The 17,928-nt window shown below is 57.5% G+C and overlaps 1 protein-coding gene across 13 annotated transcripts in view; it reads left to right on the top strand.

The window, feature by feature from the left end:
• The window catches only part of SCN5A (sodium voltage-gated channel alpha subunit 5), a 94,332-nt gene extending 78,675 nt beyond the window's left edge, over window positions 1-15,657 (top strand). For 10 of the 13 annotated variants that reach the window (XM_045037851.1, XM_023260722.2, XM_023260724.2 and 7 more), the window contains 7 exons: window positions 1,306-1,428; window positions 3,922-4,203; window positions 6,170-6,223; window positions 6,833-6,970; window positions 7,608-7,712; window positions 9,242-9,512; window positions 12,286-15,497. In XM_045037851.1, coding sequence (XP_044893786.1) covers window positions 1,306-1,428; window positions 3,922-4,203; window positions 6,170-6,223; window positions 6,833-6,970; window positions 7,608-7,712; window positions 9,242-9,512; window positions 12,286-13,517 — 2,205 coding nt within the window. In that variant the 3' untranslated portion in view covers window positions 13,518-15,497. The other 3 variants (XM_023260726.2, XM_045037853.1, XM_045037857.1) reach the window with 2 other exon arrangements.
• Window positions 15,658-17,928: the final 2,271 nt, after the last annotated feature.

The following is a 17,928-nucleotide window of genomic DNA, read 5'->3' on the forward strand; positions in this document are numbered from 1 at the left end:
AGAAGGAGAAAAAGGAAGCGGAGAAGGAAAGGGGATGAGGAGGGCCGGGACTCTGGCGAGGGGAAGGTGTAGATGACAACTTTAAATCAGCCGGCCAGGGTGGGTCCACTGAGACGACGTTGGAGCAAACGTGAAGGAAGTTAGGGTCAGCCGGGCAGACATCTGCAGAACCTTCCAAGCAGAGGTTGGAGGGGCCGTGCAAAGGTCCTGGGGTGGGAGCGTGCCTGGCATACTCGAGGAACGGCAAGGGGGCCCGAGTGGCTGGAGCAGACTGAGTGGGGAAGGGAGGTACAGGAGATGAGGCCAGGCTTCAAGGGGCCGAGGGGAAACCACGGGCTTCTATTTAGAACGAAGTGGGAAGGCATTGCGGCGGCTCTGAGCAGAAGAATGACATGTTCCTGAAGGAGCACAGGGGCTGGGGGGGGGGGGGGGGGTGAGGCCACGTGGAGGCAGGGAGGAGGGTCAGGAGGCTCTGGCGGCGGTCCAGGGGAGAGATGACCGTGGCCTGGCCAGCGTGGTGGCAGTGGAAGTGGTGAGAAATATTTGGACTTCTGATGTATTTTGAAGGCAGAGCCAACAGGAAATCCTGCCGGGTTGGACGCAGGGTGTGAGAGGGAGAGGAGGCGGGGATGACGCCAAGGGTCGCGGCCTGAGCAGCTGGAAGGAGGGAGCTGCGGTCAGCTGAGATGGAAGGGCTCTGAGTGGGGCAGGGCCCCAAGCTTTGAAAGCACAGATGACCAGGGTGCGCTGCTGGGCAGACTGGCCCGACCCGGTCCCTGGGCCATAGACACTCCGCTTGTGCCTACCTTCTTTGAAGATGGCCGATGGCGCGACGTCCGGCTTTGGGGGAAAGCCCCAGGATGGCCTGTCTGCTCACAGTCAACCCAGGATAGTCCTCCCTTCCCAAAAGGAATTTGACCTGAAGGCAAGCCCGCGGGGACCAAAAGCCCAGGCTTTGTGTGCCTGTCCCTCCATGCCAGCGGCTGGCTTTGGAACTCGGTTTTCTACAGGAGAATAGGGATAAGGCACCCCAAGTCCTTGGGTTAGTGAGTGCACAGAGCAGGCCCTTAGTAAAGATCTGAAAGCGGGGACGCACTGGTCTCACGCCCAGCCTCGTGGGCCCCAGCAAGGCCAGCCCAGGGCGCGGCAGCCCGTGAAGACGACGCAGCCAGAAATAGCAAAGATTAGACGCGGGGAAAGCCTGCTGGCCCTCTGACACCAGCCGTGCTTTAGGTGGGCCAGGAGCCCTCCCACCTGCCTCTAGCGCTGTCCCCATGGCGCTCCTGCCCTCCTTACCTCCCACAGGTCTCGCTGATCAGCCTGGTGGCCAACACCCTGGGCTTCGCAGAGATGGGCCCCATCAAGTCACTGCGGACGTTGCGTGCTCTCCGACCCCTGCGAGCCCTGTCCCGATTTGAGGGCATGAGGGTAAGGGGAGTGGCTGCTTTCCTGCCAGGGCAGTGGGAGGTGACTCCACTGAGGGGCCCCCATGTTCACCCGCTGACCAAGCGGCCCAGCCCGGAGCTGGGACCGTGGGCCCCCCCGCCCCGGCCCCAGTTGGAGCATGGTGCAAAACCTCCAGGACAGGGTCAGCTGGGCTCACAGGCACCCAGAGGGTGGAGAGCTGTGAGATCCCTCCCTCGAGGCCTGTCACCTCCAGCCCCGAGGGCCCCGCGAGGGCCAGGAGAACCCGACAAAGAAAAAGAAGTGAGGTCTGGGTGTGGGTTTCTCGGCTGCCGCCCAGCCCCACTGGCCAGGGAGCCCCTCTGCTTCTGCTCCGGGGCGGGGGCCATCCGTGTGTTCTGATTCCATGTGCCCATCTGTGCGCCCTGCCCTCCAGCAGACACAGGCTGTCCTCCTTGGTCTGCGATGGGCAGTAGGGCCGTGGTCATGAAGGTCGAGGAAGCAGAGGAAGCAGCTATATTCTCAGCACCAGCTCTTAGTTGTCATTTGCTTAGTAAACTCTTACACGGATTTCTTTTTCGTTTTTAATTCTTTTCTACATTTATGTATTTCTGAGAGACAGAGTACAACTGGGGGGAGGGGCAGAGAGAGACGGAGACACAGAATCCGAAACAGGCTCCAGGCTCGGAGCCGCCAGCACAGAGCCCGACTCGGGACTCGAACCCGCAAACCGTGAGATCCTGACCTGAGCCGAAGTCAGACGCTTGACCGACTGGGCCACCCAGGCGCCTCTACACGGATTTTTAAGTACAGAGCCCTAAGCATTTTTCAGGTCACCAAATTTTACCAAATATGGCCACGCAGGGCAAATTTAAAAACCCCACCAAGAAAAAAACTTTACCTGTCATACGTAGCAAGAAAACACGCACGTACGTGTACTTGTGTGCGTGTGTGTTTTGCATTACTTGTTTTTTTACAAAACATACACAGTTCTGTTGTGGCTTCAGCAGCCACATCTGTGTGCCTGAGTCTCGCTGACCTTGCAGACACCGCCACACCGCCCCCATTTTGTTGGGGTTTTATTTTTTAAGTTTTTTGTTCTTTTCTTTGGATTCTAGTTAGTTAACATAGAGTGTAGTATTGGTTTCAGGAGCAGAATTCAGTGATTCATCATCACTGAATTGTAACACTCAGTGCTCGTCCCAACAGGTGCCTTCCTTTTTTTTTTTTTTTCCTTTTTTTTTTCTTTTTTTTTTCAACGTTTATTTATTTTTGGGACAGAGAGAGACAGAGCATGAACAGGGGAGGGGCAGAGAGAGAGGGAGACACAGAATCAGAAACAGGCTCCAGGCTCTGAGCCATCAGCCCAGAGCCTGACGCGGGGCTCGAACTCCCGGACCGCGAGATCGTGACCTGGCTGAAGTCGGACGCTTAACCGACTGCGCCACCCAGGCACCCCCAGGTGCCTTCCTTATTGTCGGTTCTGACCTTTGCCCACACCCCCAAGAGAGAAACAAGTCACTTATTCCTGGTGGGAAACCATTCGCAAGTGAATCATCCTGCCTAAGCCAAAGGTCTCTTGGGAGTGAGGGCATCTGTTTCTAGAGGGACACGGGGCGATGTGAGCTGCCAGGAAGGCCTCTGTTGTGGCTGTTGGCCACAGAGCCGGCCGAGGGCAGACCCGGGGGTTGGGTGTCCCACCCTGTTCGTCATGCCTGCCGGGACCAGGGGCCCTCTCTCATCTGCATGTGTCGCACTGCCCGTCCGGCCCCAGGCCCACCACACAGCCCCGCACCAGCCTCCCTTCCCGTCTGCACAGCAAGCACCTTCCCGACTCCCGGACGGCTGGGCGCTTGGGCCCTCAGTGGAGCGGAGTGCCCCATATGCTTTTGCCAGGGGAGCTTCTGCCGGGCACTGTGAGTTTCGATGAAGAGAACGACGCCAGGGCTCCATGGGGTCAGAGAGCCGCTGGCTGCCGGGAGGGAGAGGGGCACCGGGAGTGCCCACACGCCCTGCCCTCCCCGCTCGGCTCTCACCGCAGCCAGAGCACCCGCCAGACACGCCGCACAGAGGTCCCCTGGGCGTGCTTTAGGGAGAACGCCCATCCTTCCTAGTAGCAGCAACCCCAAAATAAACCAGAAACTTAGCTCAGAGAATGTGTCTCCGGGGGCCCTTTCCCAACAGATCGCCGGCACACTCAACCAGACAGACCCTGTTGAAAATTCAGTTTGAAGGTCATGGATTCAGGGCAGGACCAAAAACATAAGAAAGGTGTCTGTGTGTGTTCTCTCCCCGCCCCCCCCCCCCACTCGCCATCATCTCTCCTTTTACTCCCCATCAGGGCTTCCAGCCAGGGGTGGCCCTTCCTTGGGGACAGGAAGTGTTCCACCCCCCCCCCCCCCCACCCCCACAGGGACCTGCAGGCAACAAGTTCAGGGAGGGAGCAGGGGTGGGTCTCGAAAAGGGCCTATGTTCTGGGCACCCCCAGGAACTGAGCCTCTTCTCTGTCTCCTTGAGGTTGTGGTCAATGCCCTGGTGGGCGCCATCCCCTCCATCATGAACGTCCTCCTCGTCTGCCTCATCTTCTGGCTCATCTTCAGCATCATGGGCGTGAACCTCTTTGCGGGGAAGTTTGGGCGGTGCATCAACCAGACTGAAGGAGACCTGCCTTTGAACTACACCATCGTGAACAACAAGAGTGACTGTGAGTCTTTCAATGTGACTGGCGAATTATACTGGACCAAGGTGAAAGTCAACTTTGACAACGTAGGGGCCGGGTACCTGGCCCTTCTGCAGGTGGTAAGTCCTTCTTCCCACTGGTCTTCCAGCAACAGGCACCGTCACCCACAGTGTGGGCAGGAGGGGGACAGTGGGGCCACTCTGGTTCCTCACGATAGGGTCACAGTGCCCAAAGAAGGCTAAGGATTCTCCAGAGACTTCGTGGCTCCTTGGGAAGTCTCTGGATTTTCCATTCTAGAACAGATACCACATTCTCCCAGAGGCACGGCATGGGGTTTCGGCACTGACGCAGAACCAACCCCCCAGCCAGCAGTCAGGTGGACAACCTCACGCCATCAGCTTGGCAATGTGATGGCACAGGTTAAAAATCAAAGACCATAGACATGCAGAGTCGGAACTATTAGCCAAGCTGCGACTCCAGCCTTGTGTTATAAAAGGTAACAATACCTCCTGTGTTGTTTCAGAGAACATATTGACTTCTACCTCTGCTGTGCAAGATGTGTGATGTTGAAACATACATGACCCGACCCAGTCTTTCCAAAGTTTCCATTGATTTGGGAGGACGGTGGCTTCAGTGAGCATGATACATGCCATAAACTTAACCTACAAATAGCCGTAACACATACAGCCACAGCTTCTTGCCACCCCAGTCTTGAGACCAGATACCTGTCTCTCGTCCCCAAAGCAGAGGGACACTCAGTGGACTTAATGTACATCTCCTCACTCTTGCGGGCCTCCCTTAAATCCCAGGGGTAGCTCTCTCCAAAGACTCCCCCTGAAATACCTCCTAGAGGACAAGATTCAAGCCAAACCCAGAGAGCCTTCTGTTCCTGGGACTTCCCTCTGGATGACAGAATTTGAGACTGAGAACTGCCAGCCGTTCCAGACAAAGCAACACAGTGGCTGGAAAGAGAGTCACAAGCATCTCATCACCCTGGATGCTCTCCAGCAGTTTCCAGAGCATTTCCAGGCCTCTCTCCCCAGGGCAGGGCCTCCTGGCACGGCGAGCTGAAGTAGCCTGCCTCCTCTGGGGCAGCCTCAGTTTCCCCATCTGCCCTACCTGTGTCATAAGAACCCTCAGGCCTGAAAGTGTGTGTGGGCAACTGTACCCTGAAAGGAGGCTTGGGCAGGTTTGGAATTCGGCCAAGGACACAAGTGAGATCCCCCTGGGCAGTCGGCCTCGCCACCACACGTCTCTCAGGCCCTTCCTGAACCTTCATAGCAGCCCCGACTGGGGCAGACAGTGTAGCCAACACCGGAGCCCCATTTCGTGCGACCTCCTCCTTTACCGCTCTGGAGGGTGGGCTGGAGCAGGTTTGTGTAGCCTACAAGAGCTGACTGTTGCATTTTCAGATACTTTGCAAGCCCTGATTAAAAATTAGATTTTATAAACTGATAATTCACTAAATGACATTAACACAAAATCATGGGGCGCCTGCTGGCTCAGTCGGGGGAGCACACAACTCTCCGTCTCAGGGTTGTGAGTTTGAGGCCCATGTTGGGTGTAGAGATCACTTAAAATAAATTTAAAAACTCAAAATTCACCATTACTGCCTATTACTCTCTATGCTCTTGAGGTTATTTACATGAGCTATAGCTGTACAGTGGAAATACTGTAATGCTAGGCTCCTGTGCGTGTCTTCCCAAGTCTGTGTTCAGTAAGGAGACGTTGATAACTTGAAATTGGCCGTGAGGGGAGTGTTTACACTGAGAGATTGGCGAACACAACAATCAGGGCTTTGTTTGCTTCTGGAAAGCCATTTGTTAGCCATTCACCAACACACCCATGGCAAGAGGACCCCCGTAGGTCCGAGGGGAGGTTGAGATGTTTCAGGACCTTCCTGAAAGGCCCTGGAGCAGAAGCCACGTGGTTCTCTGAGGGACACGGCAAAGGGGGCCAGGTCAGCGCTGGGGCGGGATGCTAGCTTCTCATAGGAGGATAGTCCCTGGCCTCATCTGTCCAGATAGGAGCCCTAAGTACCTCAATAGATGGAAGTTAAGTGATTGTCTTGTCTTTTCCTTCCAGGCAACATTTAAAGGCTGGATGGACATTATGTATGCGGCTGTGGACTCCAGGGGGGTACGTAACCACGCTGGCCTCTCCCACCAAGTCAGGCACCTGAGTCTCCCGGATGCTTGGCCACTAGGGAATCCGTGTCCACACCCATAAGCCCACCCCATACAGGCCAGATGTCTCGTGTCAACCTGCAGTCGAGCCTGTCTGGAACGCCCAGGCCTGGCCCTGGGGCAGAGTTGCATGGTCTCCCAAGGAGCCCCAAATCCGCAAATGTCTTTCAAATGAAATTCACTGTCATTTGCTTGATTCTTAGTCTTGCCCCAGGAGAGACAGGGTAGAAGGAATAGAAATGCAGATCAAGTTTCTTCTGTGTCTTTGCACCCCACCTAATCACACTGATGGTTCAGTGAAGACTGGGGGTGCTGAACAGACTCGAACCTCCCGACGGCCCAGGGTGGAAGCCAGACGGCACCACCGTGTCAGCCCTGAGCCGTCACCCTCCTGAACCCCTTCCCCACCCACCCTGGCCCTGCTCTGCACGCGCATGCACACACAGCCCCGTGCTGGTGACCTTCCTGTGGACACACCCTCTCACCCGTGGAGGGGACACCTCCAGCCGGCCCTCCCCCGTTCCCGCCTGTCTGATCCCCCTGTCTGATTTCTCCCCCTTAGTTTGAAGAGCAGCCCCAATGGGAATACAACCTCTACATGTACATCTACTTCGTCATTTTTATCATCTTCGGGTCTTTCTTCACCCTGAACCTTTTCATCGGTGTCATCATTGACAACTTCAACCAACAAAAGAAAAAGATACGTAGAGCGCCTGCTCCCTGTGGGCTGGCAGGGCTGGGCCGGGGGCCGGGGCACTGAGGAGCCATTCTGGGCCCCGGCCCCGTGTGGCCTGCCTGCTGCAGGTGGTCCTTTCCCCGCTGCTGCTGGAATGGGTGGGAGAGGGGCGTCCATGAGGTGACAGGCCCAGTCTGTTGGAGTGGAAGGAGGGGCCCCAGGCCTGCCCTGGTCTACCCGACAGGTGAGGCTCCTGAGAGGAGCTGGGCTGATGGGACTATTATTCACCGGGATCAGGAAGGTGGGAAAGGGGGACGGTGGCCCCGGGTCAGGCCATGATTGGGTTGTGGGCAGACCAAGTAGACAGACAGAACCTCCGGGTGGCTGAGCTGAGCCGGTGGGGGGAGGGGGGGAGATGGGGAGTGGATTTGCGTCTCACAAAGCCAGAGAGCCCTCAACGTGAAGGGAGACAGGGACCCTGGAAAAGCAAATTTGGGGAGGAATCTCTGGCGAATCTCCAGCAACATACTTTTCTCCAGCAGGAGAGGAAGTGAGGAGGAGGCCGACCGAGGCACCCTCATCAAGGAGGCAGGATCCCTATGCCCCCCATGCCGGAGCCCCTGGGAACCCCAAAATGAGTCTGGTGCCTGTCTCTCTGCACTTAGGGGGCCAGGACATCTTCATGACAGAGGAGCAGAAGAAGTACTATAATGCCATGAAGAAGCTGGGCTCCAAGAAGCCCCAGAAGCCCATCCCTCGGCCCCTGGTGAGCCAGTTCCCGATTCAGCAGGAGTGGGGAGGATGTGCCGAGGGGGCCTGGGAAGCCCCCCTCCCCAGGACCAGCTATCAAGGCCTCTTCACAGTCTCTCAGCCTAGCCCAGGGCCCTCGGTCAGCCCAGGGACAGAGGGGCTCTGTCAGGCCTCTGACCACACGGAGGCCTCAGACTGCTGGAGAAAGTGAGGAAGGCCTGGGAGGACTGTTACAACCAGGAGCACTCCCTCCCATGGGAGTCCCTCTGCCTCCGAGCGCCCCCTCCCCCCCTGCCGGAGTGCAGCCTTTCCCAGGGAGAGCAGGACGGCCTCTGCACACCCACCCGCATTCACAGCCTCTTCCTGGCAACCCCTGAGTGGGACAGACGTGGCCCAGAGTCCCCTGGCACGTGGGCTGACTGACGAAGCCACTCTCTAGAGAAGGGGGTGGAGGACAGTGTTCAAAGTAATTAGGTGACACAACCCAAATCACTAGCTAGGAAGTGACAGGCCCAGTTTTGAAATCCATCTCATCGATTTTGCCTAATTCCTACCCTTTCACCATGCTTTATTCCAGGTTAGCTGTGTGTGTGTGTGTGTGTGTGTGTGTGTTCACTTATTTTTTTTTAAATGTTTGTTTATTTTTGAGAGGAAGACAGAGCGTGAGTGGGGGAGAGGCAGAGAGAGAGAGGGAGACACAGAATCCGAAGCAGGCTCCAGGCTCTGAGTGGTCAGCACAGAGCCCGACGTGGGGCTTGAACTCATGAACGATGAGATCATGACCTGAGCTGAACTCAGATGCTTAACCCACTGAGCCACTTGGCATCCCTGTGTTCACTTATTTGTAATCTTCTGTTTTTCCCCCAAATAATCGGAGGTGGCTAACAATTAAAGACATACAAATATAGTTAATCGAATAAATAAAATCAATTCCAGGGGCACCTGGGAGGCTCAGTCAGTTAAACATCAACTCTTGATTTGGGCTCAGGTCATGATCTCAGTTTGTGAGGTTGAGCCCTGTGTTGGGCTCTGTGCTGACAGTGTAGAGCCAGCTGGGCATTCTCTCCCTCTCTCTTTCTCTCTCTCTCTCTCTCTCTCCTTCTCCCTCTCCGTCTCCCTCTCCCTCTCAAAATAAATAAACAGCTAAAAAAAGTCAATTCCATAAAGAGTGGAGAAAATTTGTTAACCTGAGGGCCGATCCAATTTCCAGATTGAACTTTAAACCTGACCTTGAGCCATCGGTACAAACAAAAAGAGAAGCACAGTGCGTGTTCTAAGGAAGCTCAGGGTAGGAGAAATCCCTTCCTGAAGGTGCATGGGGAAGACCTCAGAGAAGAGGGGGCCTGAGGGCCGGGCCTGGAAGCAGGAGAGACCGGCTGTTTCCGTTTCCTGACTCCTCCCCTCACCCTGACAGTCTGGCTGGGGTGTCGGCCTCAGCGGAGGGTACAGTAGGAGGGTGGAAGGTCTGGGCAGAGGGGCAGCAACAGGGGGCCTACTAGCCCATCTGAGGCCCCTGCTGAGCCCATCCTTTCCCCCTCCCTTCAGAACAAGTACCAGGGCTTCCTGTTTGACATTGTGACCAAGCAAGCCTTCGATGTCACCATCATGTTCCTTATCTGCTTGAACATGGTGACCATGATGGTGGAGACAGATGACCAGAGCCCCGAGAAGGTCAACATCTTGGCCAAGATCAACCTGCTCTTCGTAGCCATCTTCACAGGCGAGTGTATCATCAAGATGGCTGCCCTGCGTCACTATTATTTCACCAACAGCTGGAACATCTTCGACTTCGTGGTTGTCATCCTCTCCATCGTGGGTGGGTATGCAACTTGGCCTTTCCTCCAGTCCCGGGTCTGTACTTAATGCCAAGTATACTAGTCTTCTTGGTTCTTTTCTCTGCATTCCTCACCTCTCCCTACCACACACACATACACACACAGCCACAGAGAACTTGTCTGGGAAGGCCTACTCAGTCCAGGGGAGCCATTCTGGCAGAGAAGCCGGCAGCCCCTCATGCCCCCCCACTCCGTGGGACCCTGGAACACAGCTTTCTGCTCTCTGTGAGAGCTTCAAGAATGAGTCTGGGAAGGAGAGAAAGGCCCTCCCGAGGGAAAGCCTGCAGCCTAGGTTGAAGGAAGAAGGGGCTTACTCAGGGTGAGGTGAGTCTCCAGGGATGGGAGCAGGTGGCCCTCTAGGCTAGAAGTTATCCCTGGAGATGGAAAATTCTAGAGTCTAGCCACCACATTGTGGGCCAGGCTCCTTCAGACATCACTCACCTCGTGCATTCCGCCTTATAAAGTCAGCGGTGAGACGAGGATATCAGGCAACTGGGAACGGAAGAGAGAGGATTCACACTTAGTCTGTCTGGGGTGCTCTAACCAAACACCAGACTGGCTAACTCAGAAACGACAGAAATTTATTTCTCACAGTCCTGGAGGCTGAAAGTCCCCGATTAAGGCACCAGCACGGTCATGTTTTCTGGTGAGGGTCCTTTTCCTGGTTCATAACCAGCACAACTGTATTGAGCTACAATTCACATACCATAAGATTTACCCTTTAAAGTAGATGTAGTCGTTTTTAATATATTCACAGAGTTGTGCAACCATCACCGCCATACCTTTTAGGCGACTGCCCTCACCACCAAAAGGAACTCCATACCCTTTTAGCAGTCACTCCCCATTTTCCGTCCCCCCAGCCCCTGGAAACCACTAATCTAAAATTTTGAGAGACTGCCACGCTGTTTTCCAAAGTAGACACATTCCCATCATCGATGTATAATGGTTCCAGTTACACCACCCACACCCTCGCCAACACTTGTCGTCGTCTTCAGTTTCTTACTATTAGTCACCTTGGTGGGCACCAAGTGATAACCACGTTGAGGTTTGGGTTCACACTTCCCTAATGACTAATGACGCTGAACATCTTTTCATGTGCTCATTGGTCATTTTCTGTGGTGTGTCTGTCTTGGTATGTAACACGAGAGATGTCTTGGAGAAGCATCTATGCACATCCTTCGCTCATTTTTTAATTGGCTTATTTATGTTTTTGTCGTGGAGTCGCGAGAGTTCTTTACGTATTCTGGATACCGGTCCCTCGCCCGATACACGATTTGCAAATACTGCCTCCCATTCGTGGGCTGTCTTGTCACTTTCTTCGTCATCGTCTCTTGAAGCACAAAGATTTTCATTTTGATTAAGTCCCAATTTTTTTTTTGTCTCTCATCGCTCGGGCTCAGAGCCCAAACTCTTGACCCCTCCACCGTGCAATTCTGCCATGAGGTGGCTGACTTTCCTGTTTCTGCCACGTACAGCTTTTGCCTTTGGTGAACTCAGAGGGAAACACAGGGGCTGAGGCAGGGGCTGTCATAGCCGCAGTGACAGAGGATGGCTAGAAGCTGGAAGTAGAGTGAGGAAGTACTCTGGGAGGTCCCAGGCAAGAGTGAGGGTGAGCACGCCTGGGGGGGCTAGAGAAAAGCTTTAGAGAATGCAGGAGGTCAGCCGCAGCAAGGGGGCCGATGAGGGACACTCTCAGAGGCTTCAGGGAACACTACCGGTCCTGGTCCTTGGCCATACTGCAGAGGCTTGGTTAACAGGTCGACTTGGAGCCAGAGTGTCTGAGTCGAGTCCCAGCGTCTCACTGACTAGGTGACAACATGGGTAAGTTACCTCACTTCTCAGTTTCCTCTTCTGGAAAATGAGGATTATGGTATCAGCTTACTCCCCCCTAGGGTGCCCGGAAGGCCTAAATGGATGGATATAAAATGCTCAGCCCAGTGCCTTCTTGACAGTAAACAGGACACGTGTCAGCCAGTGACATTACGTGAGGAATCTGGAAAGGTCATGTGGGCCAATACAAAGCAAGTGCATTTCACTCTTTCTCCTATAACTTATATCCCTGCCTCTTCAAACTCCAAACCCAGGGTTAGTCAATAGAGACCCAGGGGTGGGAAGCCCTGGATGCGAGCAGGGTTGGGAGGGTGACAGAAGCTATCTCAGAGAGGCTGAGTTGTGACAGGTGTGGCGTGGGGGAGAACCCTGACTTCTGGGCCGGTGCTTCTTGCCCTCCAATGTGCCCGTGAATCATCTGGGCTGATGAAAACACAGTGGGTCTGGAGGTGGAGCTGAGATCCCACATTTGTGATAAGCTCTCGGGAGATCCCAGGGCTGCTGGCCCTCGGACCACACTTTGAGTAATGAGAAGCTGAAAAGCCTGAGCTCTGGTCCATGCTAGGCCACCCAGATGCTGAGCAAGTCCCTTCAGACCTCAGTACCCAAGACCTAGAACATGGGCCCTGTCCAGCTCTGCTGTGCAGGTGGTCCCAGAAGACTAAGGGTCGAGAGGTCTGGGAAGGCACTTTGCAAAGGATGTGGTACTTTGTGCAGGTACCTCCTTTCCTGCATCAGAGATGAGAATGAAAGACCAAGAGAGGTGGGGGGACGCAGGGTCCTTGCTTGCCCCGGTCAACCCAGTCCTCCTGAAGTGGCCTCCTCTCCTTAGCTCCTGGCTGTACAGAGACCCCCTCCAGTGATGTGGGGCTAAAGGCAGGACAGAAGTGCATGGGTGGCCATGGTCTCTGTTGTTTCCCATAGGCACTGTGCTCTCAGACATCATCCAGAAGTACTTCTTCTCCCCAACGCTATTCCGAGTCATCCGCCTGGCCCGAATCGGCCGCATCCTCAGGCTGATCCGAGGGGCCAAGGGGATCCGCACGCTGCTCTTTGCCCTCATGATGTCCCTGCCTGCCCTCTTCAACATAGGGCTGCTGCTCTTCCTCGTCATGTTCATCTACTCCATCTTCGGCATGGCCAACTTCGCCTACGTCAAGTGGGAGGCTGGCATCGACGACATGTTCAACTTCCAGACCTTCGCCAACAGCATGCTGTGCCTCTTCCAGATCACCACGTCGGCCGGCTGGGACGGCCTCCTCAGCCCCATCCTCAACACAGGGCCCCCCTACTGCGACCCCAATCTGCCCAACAGCAACGGCTCCCGGGGGAACTGTGGGAGCCCGGCCGTGGGCATCCTCTTCTTCACCACCTACATCATCATCTCCTTCCTCATCGTGGTCAACATGTACATCGCCATCATCCTGGAGAACTTCAGTGTGGCCACGGAGGAGAGCACTGAGCCCCTGAGCGAGGACGACTTCGACATGTTCTATGAGATCTGGGAGAAGTTCGACCCGGAGGCCACCCAGTTCATCGAGTACTCGGCCCTGTCCGACTTCGCCGATGCCCTGTCTGAGCCGCTGCGCATCGCCAAGCCCAACCAGATAAGCCTCATCAACATGGACCTGCCCATGGTGAGCGGGGACCGTATCCACTGCATGGACATCCTCTTCGCCTTCACCAAGAGGGTTCTGGGTGAGTCCGGGGAGATGGACGCCCTGAAGATCCAGATGGAGGAGAAGTTCATGGCGGCCAACCCGTCCAAGATCTCCTACGAGCCCATCACCACCACGCTGCGGCGCAAGCACGAGGAGGTGTCGGCCACCGTCATCCAGCGGGCCTTCCGGAGGCACCTGCTGCAGCGCTCCATGAAGCACGCCTCCTTCCTCTTCCGCCAGCAGGCAGGCAGCAGCGGCCTCTCCGAAGAGGACGCCCCCGAGCAAGAGGGCCTCATCGCCCACGTGATGAACGAGAACTTCTCCCGGCGCCGCGGCCCGCCCTCCACGTCCTCCACGTCCTCGCCGCCCTCCTATGACAGCGTCACCAGGGCCACCAGCGATAACCCCCAGGTGAGGGTGTCCGACCGCAGCCGCAGCGAGGACCTCGCGGACTTCCCCGCCTCCCCAGACCGGGACCGCGAGTCTATCGTGTGAGCCGCACCCCGGCCGGCCAGGACGCGCCGGGAGGCAGCCACGAGCCAGCACCCCCTGGGCCCTCCTCGCTTTGGGCTCCGGCGTGGGAGACGGGCCTCGGCCCCACGGATCGACGAGGCGGAGTTCTTTCTGTGGCCGCCACGCCGCCGGCCAGAGGCCGTTGGCCGAGCCGACCAGACGGGGCACACGCCGGTGGCCGGGTCTGGCCAGGCAACGCCCCGGCGCTCTGCGAGGCAGCGCCGTCCCAGCTGCTGAGGCGAAGTACAAAGCTGAGACTGTACGTGTCGTGAATGGGCTTTCATAAATTTATTATATTTGATATTTTTTTACTCGGGCAAAGAACTAACGTTTTTTCCACGGACGTCGGCAGTAGTTCACTCTGCCTTTTCTTCACTCCAAACGGGAGTGTCTGTGGAGCTGCTGGAGGTCTGTTCTCAAAGCAAAAGTGAAACCCAGAAGGGGTTTCCCCTGCTGCTGGGGCTGTGGTGCCAGGAGGGCCGACCCCCTTGCCTCACACGCGTGGCCCCGGCCCCCCTCAGGCACGTGTCAGGCAGAGGGGTTCTTGTCAGTGGGGGCTCACTCTGGCCTTCCGTGGTCCCCAGGGTCCTGTTCGCCGCCTGCGTTTTTATGCAGGCCATACCGGGGTCACGTCTACGAAACGGAAAAGCTTCCGGGAGGGAATGGCCCGGGTCTCAGGGCCGGTCCTGGGCACTGATGTTGCCTTTTCTTCCCAGGAGGGCCCGGTCTTCTGCAAGAGTATTAACGTTAAGGTGAAGGGCACAAGGGAACCAGCCCCACGCACAGCCTGGCCCCCAGCTTATCCCAGCTCCCAAATCCGGCAGGCCCTGCCCCACGGGCCGGAAGAGAAGTCTGAGCCCGGCACCGTTAGGGCTAAGAAGCTGAACAGGCTTCAGCCGTGTGAAGAAGGGAATCTGTTGTCATGGCCAGGGCTCTCTTTCCAGACCTTTCCGCCTCTCACCTTGTGTGCGGGTGTGGGGAGGGGGGATCTCCTGCGCGGTGCCCAGCGACGCTCCAGATGGAGCAGGGAGGGCATCACGGGCCCTGTGCCGGGAAGGAAGGAGCCTTGGGGTGGTCAAACTGTTCCCTGCCCTGGGAGGAGCCTGGACTGTGGGCTTCCTTGGGGAAGAGAGAGGCGTGGCCCCGGACCAGCCCCTCTCGCTCAGCCTGGGGTCCTGGTGGCACCTGCCCGCGGGACAGTCCGGGGCAGGGTCCAGGCGGTCCACGGGTCTTGTGAGAAGGCCTTTTCAGGGAAAAATACTTTTTCTAGTCCAATTCCCCCCGGGGGCCTCTTCAGCTGCTGACAATCCTATTTAGCATATGCAAATCTTTTAACGCAGAGACCTGTCACCCCGCGAGTGACAGTGTTGGCTGGCGGAGCGATCCCAGCTCTCCAGCAGAGCCGCCGCCCGCCTCGCGGGGCAGCCCGGGAAGCCGGAAGCCCGCTGCCCCTAACCTACCTCGCCGAGCCGTCGGAGGGCTGGACGATCGTGAGCTCGTGGCAGTGCTGAGGGGGCATTGCCGGCGAGTCAAGTATTACGTTTCTTTTTGTCGCCCCGAGTTCCCTTGGTGGCGGCCCCAGCCCCCACCCCACCCACCCGAGGGACTTCTCTTCTCCCGTGTTCCCCTTGAGTCCAGTGTGGGACGTGGTTTGACCGTCCCAGGCATACTTCTCCGAGTGGAAACCTTATTTTCGTAGCTCCCTGTGCTTTGCTCCGGGCTCCGAGCGGCGTGGGCCCCTCCCCGGCACTCAGTGCCCACTGCAGGGCAGGAATGCGGGTTTGGAGGCAGGCCGGCTGGCCGCCCAGCTGGCCGGAAGGGGCTGTGGTTTCATGTGTCTGCGGACGGCCCGGGAGCCCTGAGACAGGTGCCCGGGCTGTGGCCGAGGCAGGGTGAGCTAGGCCCGACTCCTTAGCTTTTAGCGTGGCTCTCTCTCTCTCTCTCTCTCTTTTTTTTTTTTTTCCAGAACTGCACGATGACCAGCAGGAGGGGAGAGGAGGGTAGGAAGAGGAGGGAGCGTCAAGTGCCAGCTGTTGTCTGAGCTAATCGAGCACTTCTCACCAAACTCCGTGTATAAATAAGATACATATTTTTAAAACAAACCAATAAATGGCTTACATGACCTGGCCTGGGCTCTGTTCTTGTGATTTGATGAGGGTGGCAACCCGGGACAGCGGTGGCGGTACAGGGGGGACGGGATGAGATCCCGAGAATCACGCGGGACTTCCCGTTGCTTTCCCGGGAAAACAGCTGGCAGAGTGGCCGGTCCAGGAAAAGTGGGGTCACCCCGGTCCTGCCTTCCAGGACCCCCAGTCTGGGGCACTGCGGAGAAGCAGGGCCGGGATTTGGGGCTCCCACGATGGGAAGGGTCGGGAAGAGGGAGGTCATGGAGAACAGCCAGATGGTCTCCGTGTCAAGCCAGGCTTGGACCCAGGACACCGGACCCTGGCTTCCTCGCCCTCACCTCCCCCTGGCTCCTCACCACCGCCCCTGCACCCTACCAAATGCGATCTGCGGCCAGCAGAGGCCTCCTCGTGGCTGGGTCTCTGTCCCATCTTGCGGGTCCCCTCCACAGCACCTAACTCAGCAGACAGCAGCCCCTGCTCTTCCGGGGCCTTCCGTGGCGCCAGCCCCTCCCGGCTCCCCTCCGGTCTCTGGGTTCGCCTCCCTTGGGGGCACGGCCTCCAGCATCCGCCTGAATGACCGAGGGCGTTAGGCCCTGGGCCCACTTGCAGGAAGAGGGCAGGAAACCCCCTCTGCCCCAACCCCGGCCAAGCTTTGAGTCCTGTCTTTATCTGGAGCCCAGTTTTCTCCACTGAGCCCCAGGCTGGCATATCCGGCTGCCTCCTGGGACATCCGCAAAGCCTTCAAGCCCAACCGTCCAACCTGGGCTCTTCTGTTTCATCCGGAGCCCCACAGATGCCACCTTCGACTGCAGTCTCTTCCACGCCCCGTCGGCGCTGCCTTCTCCGTGTCCTGCACTGGCCGCTGCCGGGGTTGAAACCAGGGCAGCTCCTCAGGGGCCTCCCACCCTCCGTCCTTGTCTATTCCCAACCGCTCAGCTACCAGAGTGTTTTAATCCAAGATCATTCCCTCCAGGATAAAACCCTTCGCTGGCTTCCTGTTGCCTCAGGGCCCAGGCAAGCCGCGGCCGGCCCCCGGCCCCCGCCAACTTCCGTGAGGTCCTCTCTCCCCAACCCCCAGGGACCCAGGCTCTTCCCCCTCACGGCCCTGCCAGCTTCTGGGTCCCTCCACCCAGAACCCTGGCCTCCTCTCCACTCAGCCCTTAGGCCTCGTCCTAACGTCACCTCCTCTGGGAGCCTTCCCTGACCATCACTTGTCCCCACTCTGGTACTTCATACCCCTCGTTGCAAACACCTGCAGAGCCCGTGTGGGAACAAACATGACGCCCGTGTCATCACACCCGGCCTTTATTTTTGTCTCTCCCTGTCCCTCTCGGTTTTATTCAGTGGAGACAATCGCCGGGGCCCCGGATGAAAACAGGGCCGATCCTGGGGCCGTTCGGCTCAGTCTGGGATAAAACAGCAGCCTCCGGCCGTGCTGTGAATGTGATCTCAGCCTGGTCCTGAGACCGCCCGATCCCACGAACAGTCGATATGGGGTGGCCGCGCTGCTCCTCTTCCGCACGCCACACAGGCAGCTGAAGGGCACTCTCCTGGGGGCTTCTGGGGGATTTTCGGAGACTCCTTGCTGGGCCATCTCCCTGCAGTTTCCTCAGCCCAGGAGGTGCGCTCTCTTCCAGGGGCCCCTGTGACCCCGACCTTTGCCCGCGGGCACCTGTGAGTCCATCCATGGCCTCCTCCTGCCAAGCCCCTCCCTCGACCCCTCAGGCGGCCCTGCTGGGGTGGCGCCCCCAGGCCTCTCTGCCGCCCGTCACCTCTGGTTCTGGAAGAAGCACTCAGAGCACCTGCTTCCTGCCCCACACACCACTCTGGGGTGCGGCCATGGCCAGCCGCAGCCTGCTCCACAGCCGTCACCGGAGCAGCCGGCCCGTGACCAACCCCCCCCCCAAACGCCTCTGTCCCAGGCAGAGTCAGGCCCCGTCACCTGTCCACCTGCGCTTTCTCAGACCCCAAACTTTGTCAGCGAGGCCCCGTCCTCCGTGTCTCCCACATGCTAACACTCTCCAAGAGGCCCCCTGCAGACCCAGGGAAGAAGTCGGCACACCCCACCGGGCCTTTTTATACCCGCGATGGCACTGTGGGGTCCCAGCGTCCGGCATCATTTCCCTCGACAACCACCTGCGTACGAGACGGGGCTTGGTGCCCTGACACCCTCGGTGTGCGTCCCTTGGTCACAACCGGGGCAGAAGCAGGCCACCCTAACCTCCCGTGGCACTTGTTTAATCGTCTTTCCCCAACGGGACGGAGGC

This window comes from Felis catus, chromosome C2 (assembly GCF_018350175.1).
Source record: "Felis catus isolate Fca126 chromosome C2, F.catus_Fca126_mat1.0, whole genome shotgun sequence".
Classification (NCBI taxonomy): domain Eukaryota; kingdom Metazoa; phylum Chordata; class Mammalia; order Carnivora; family Felidae; genus Felis; species Felis catus.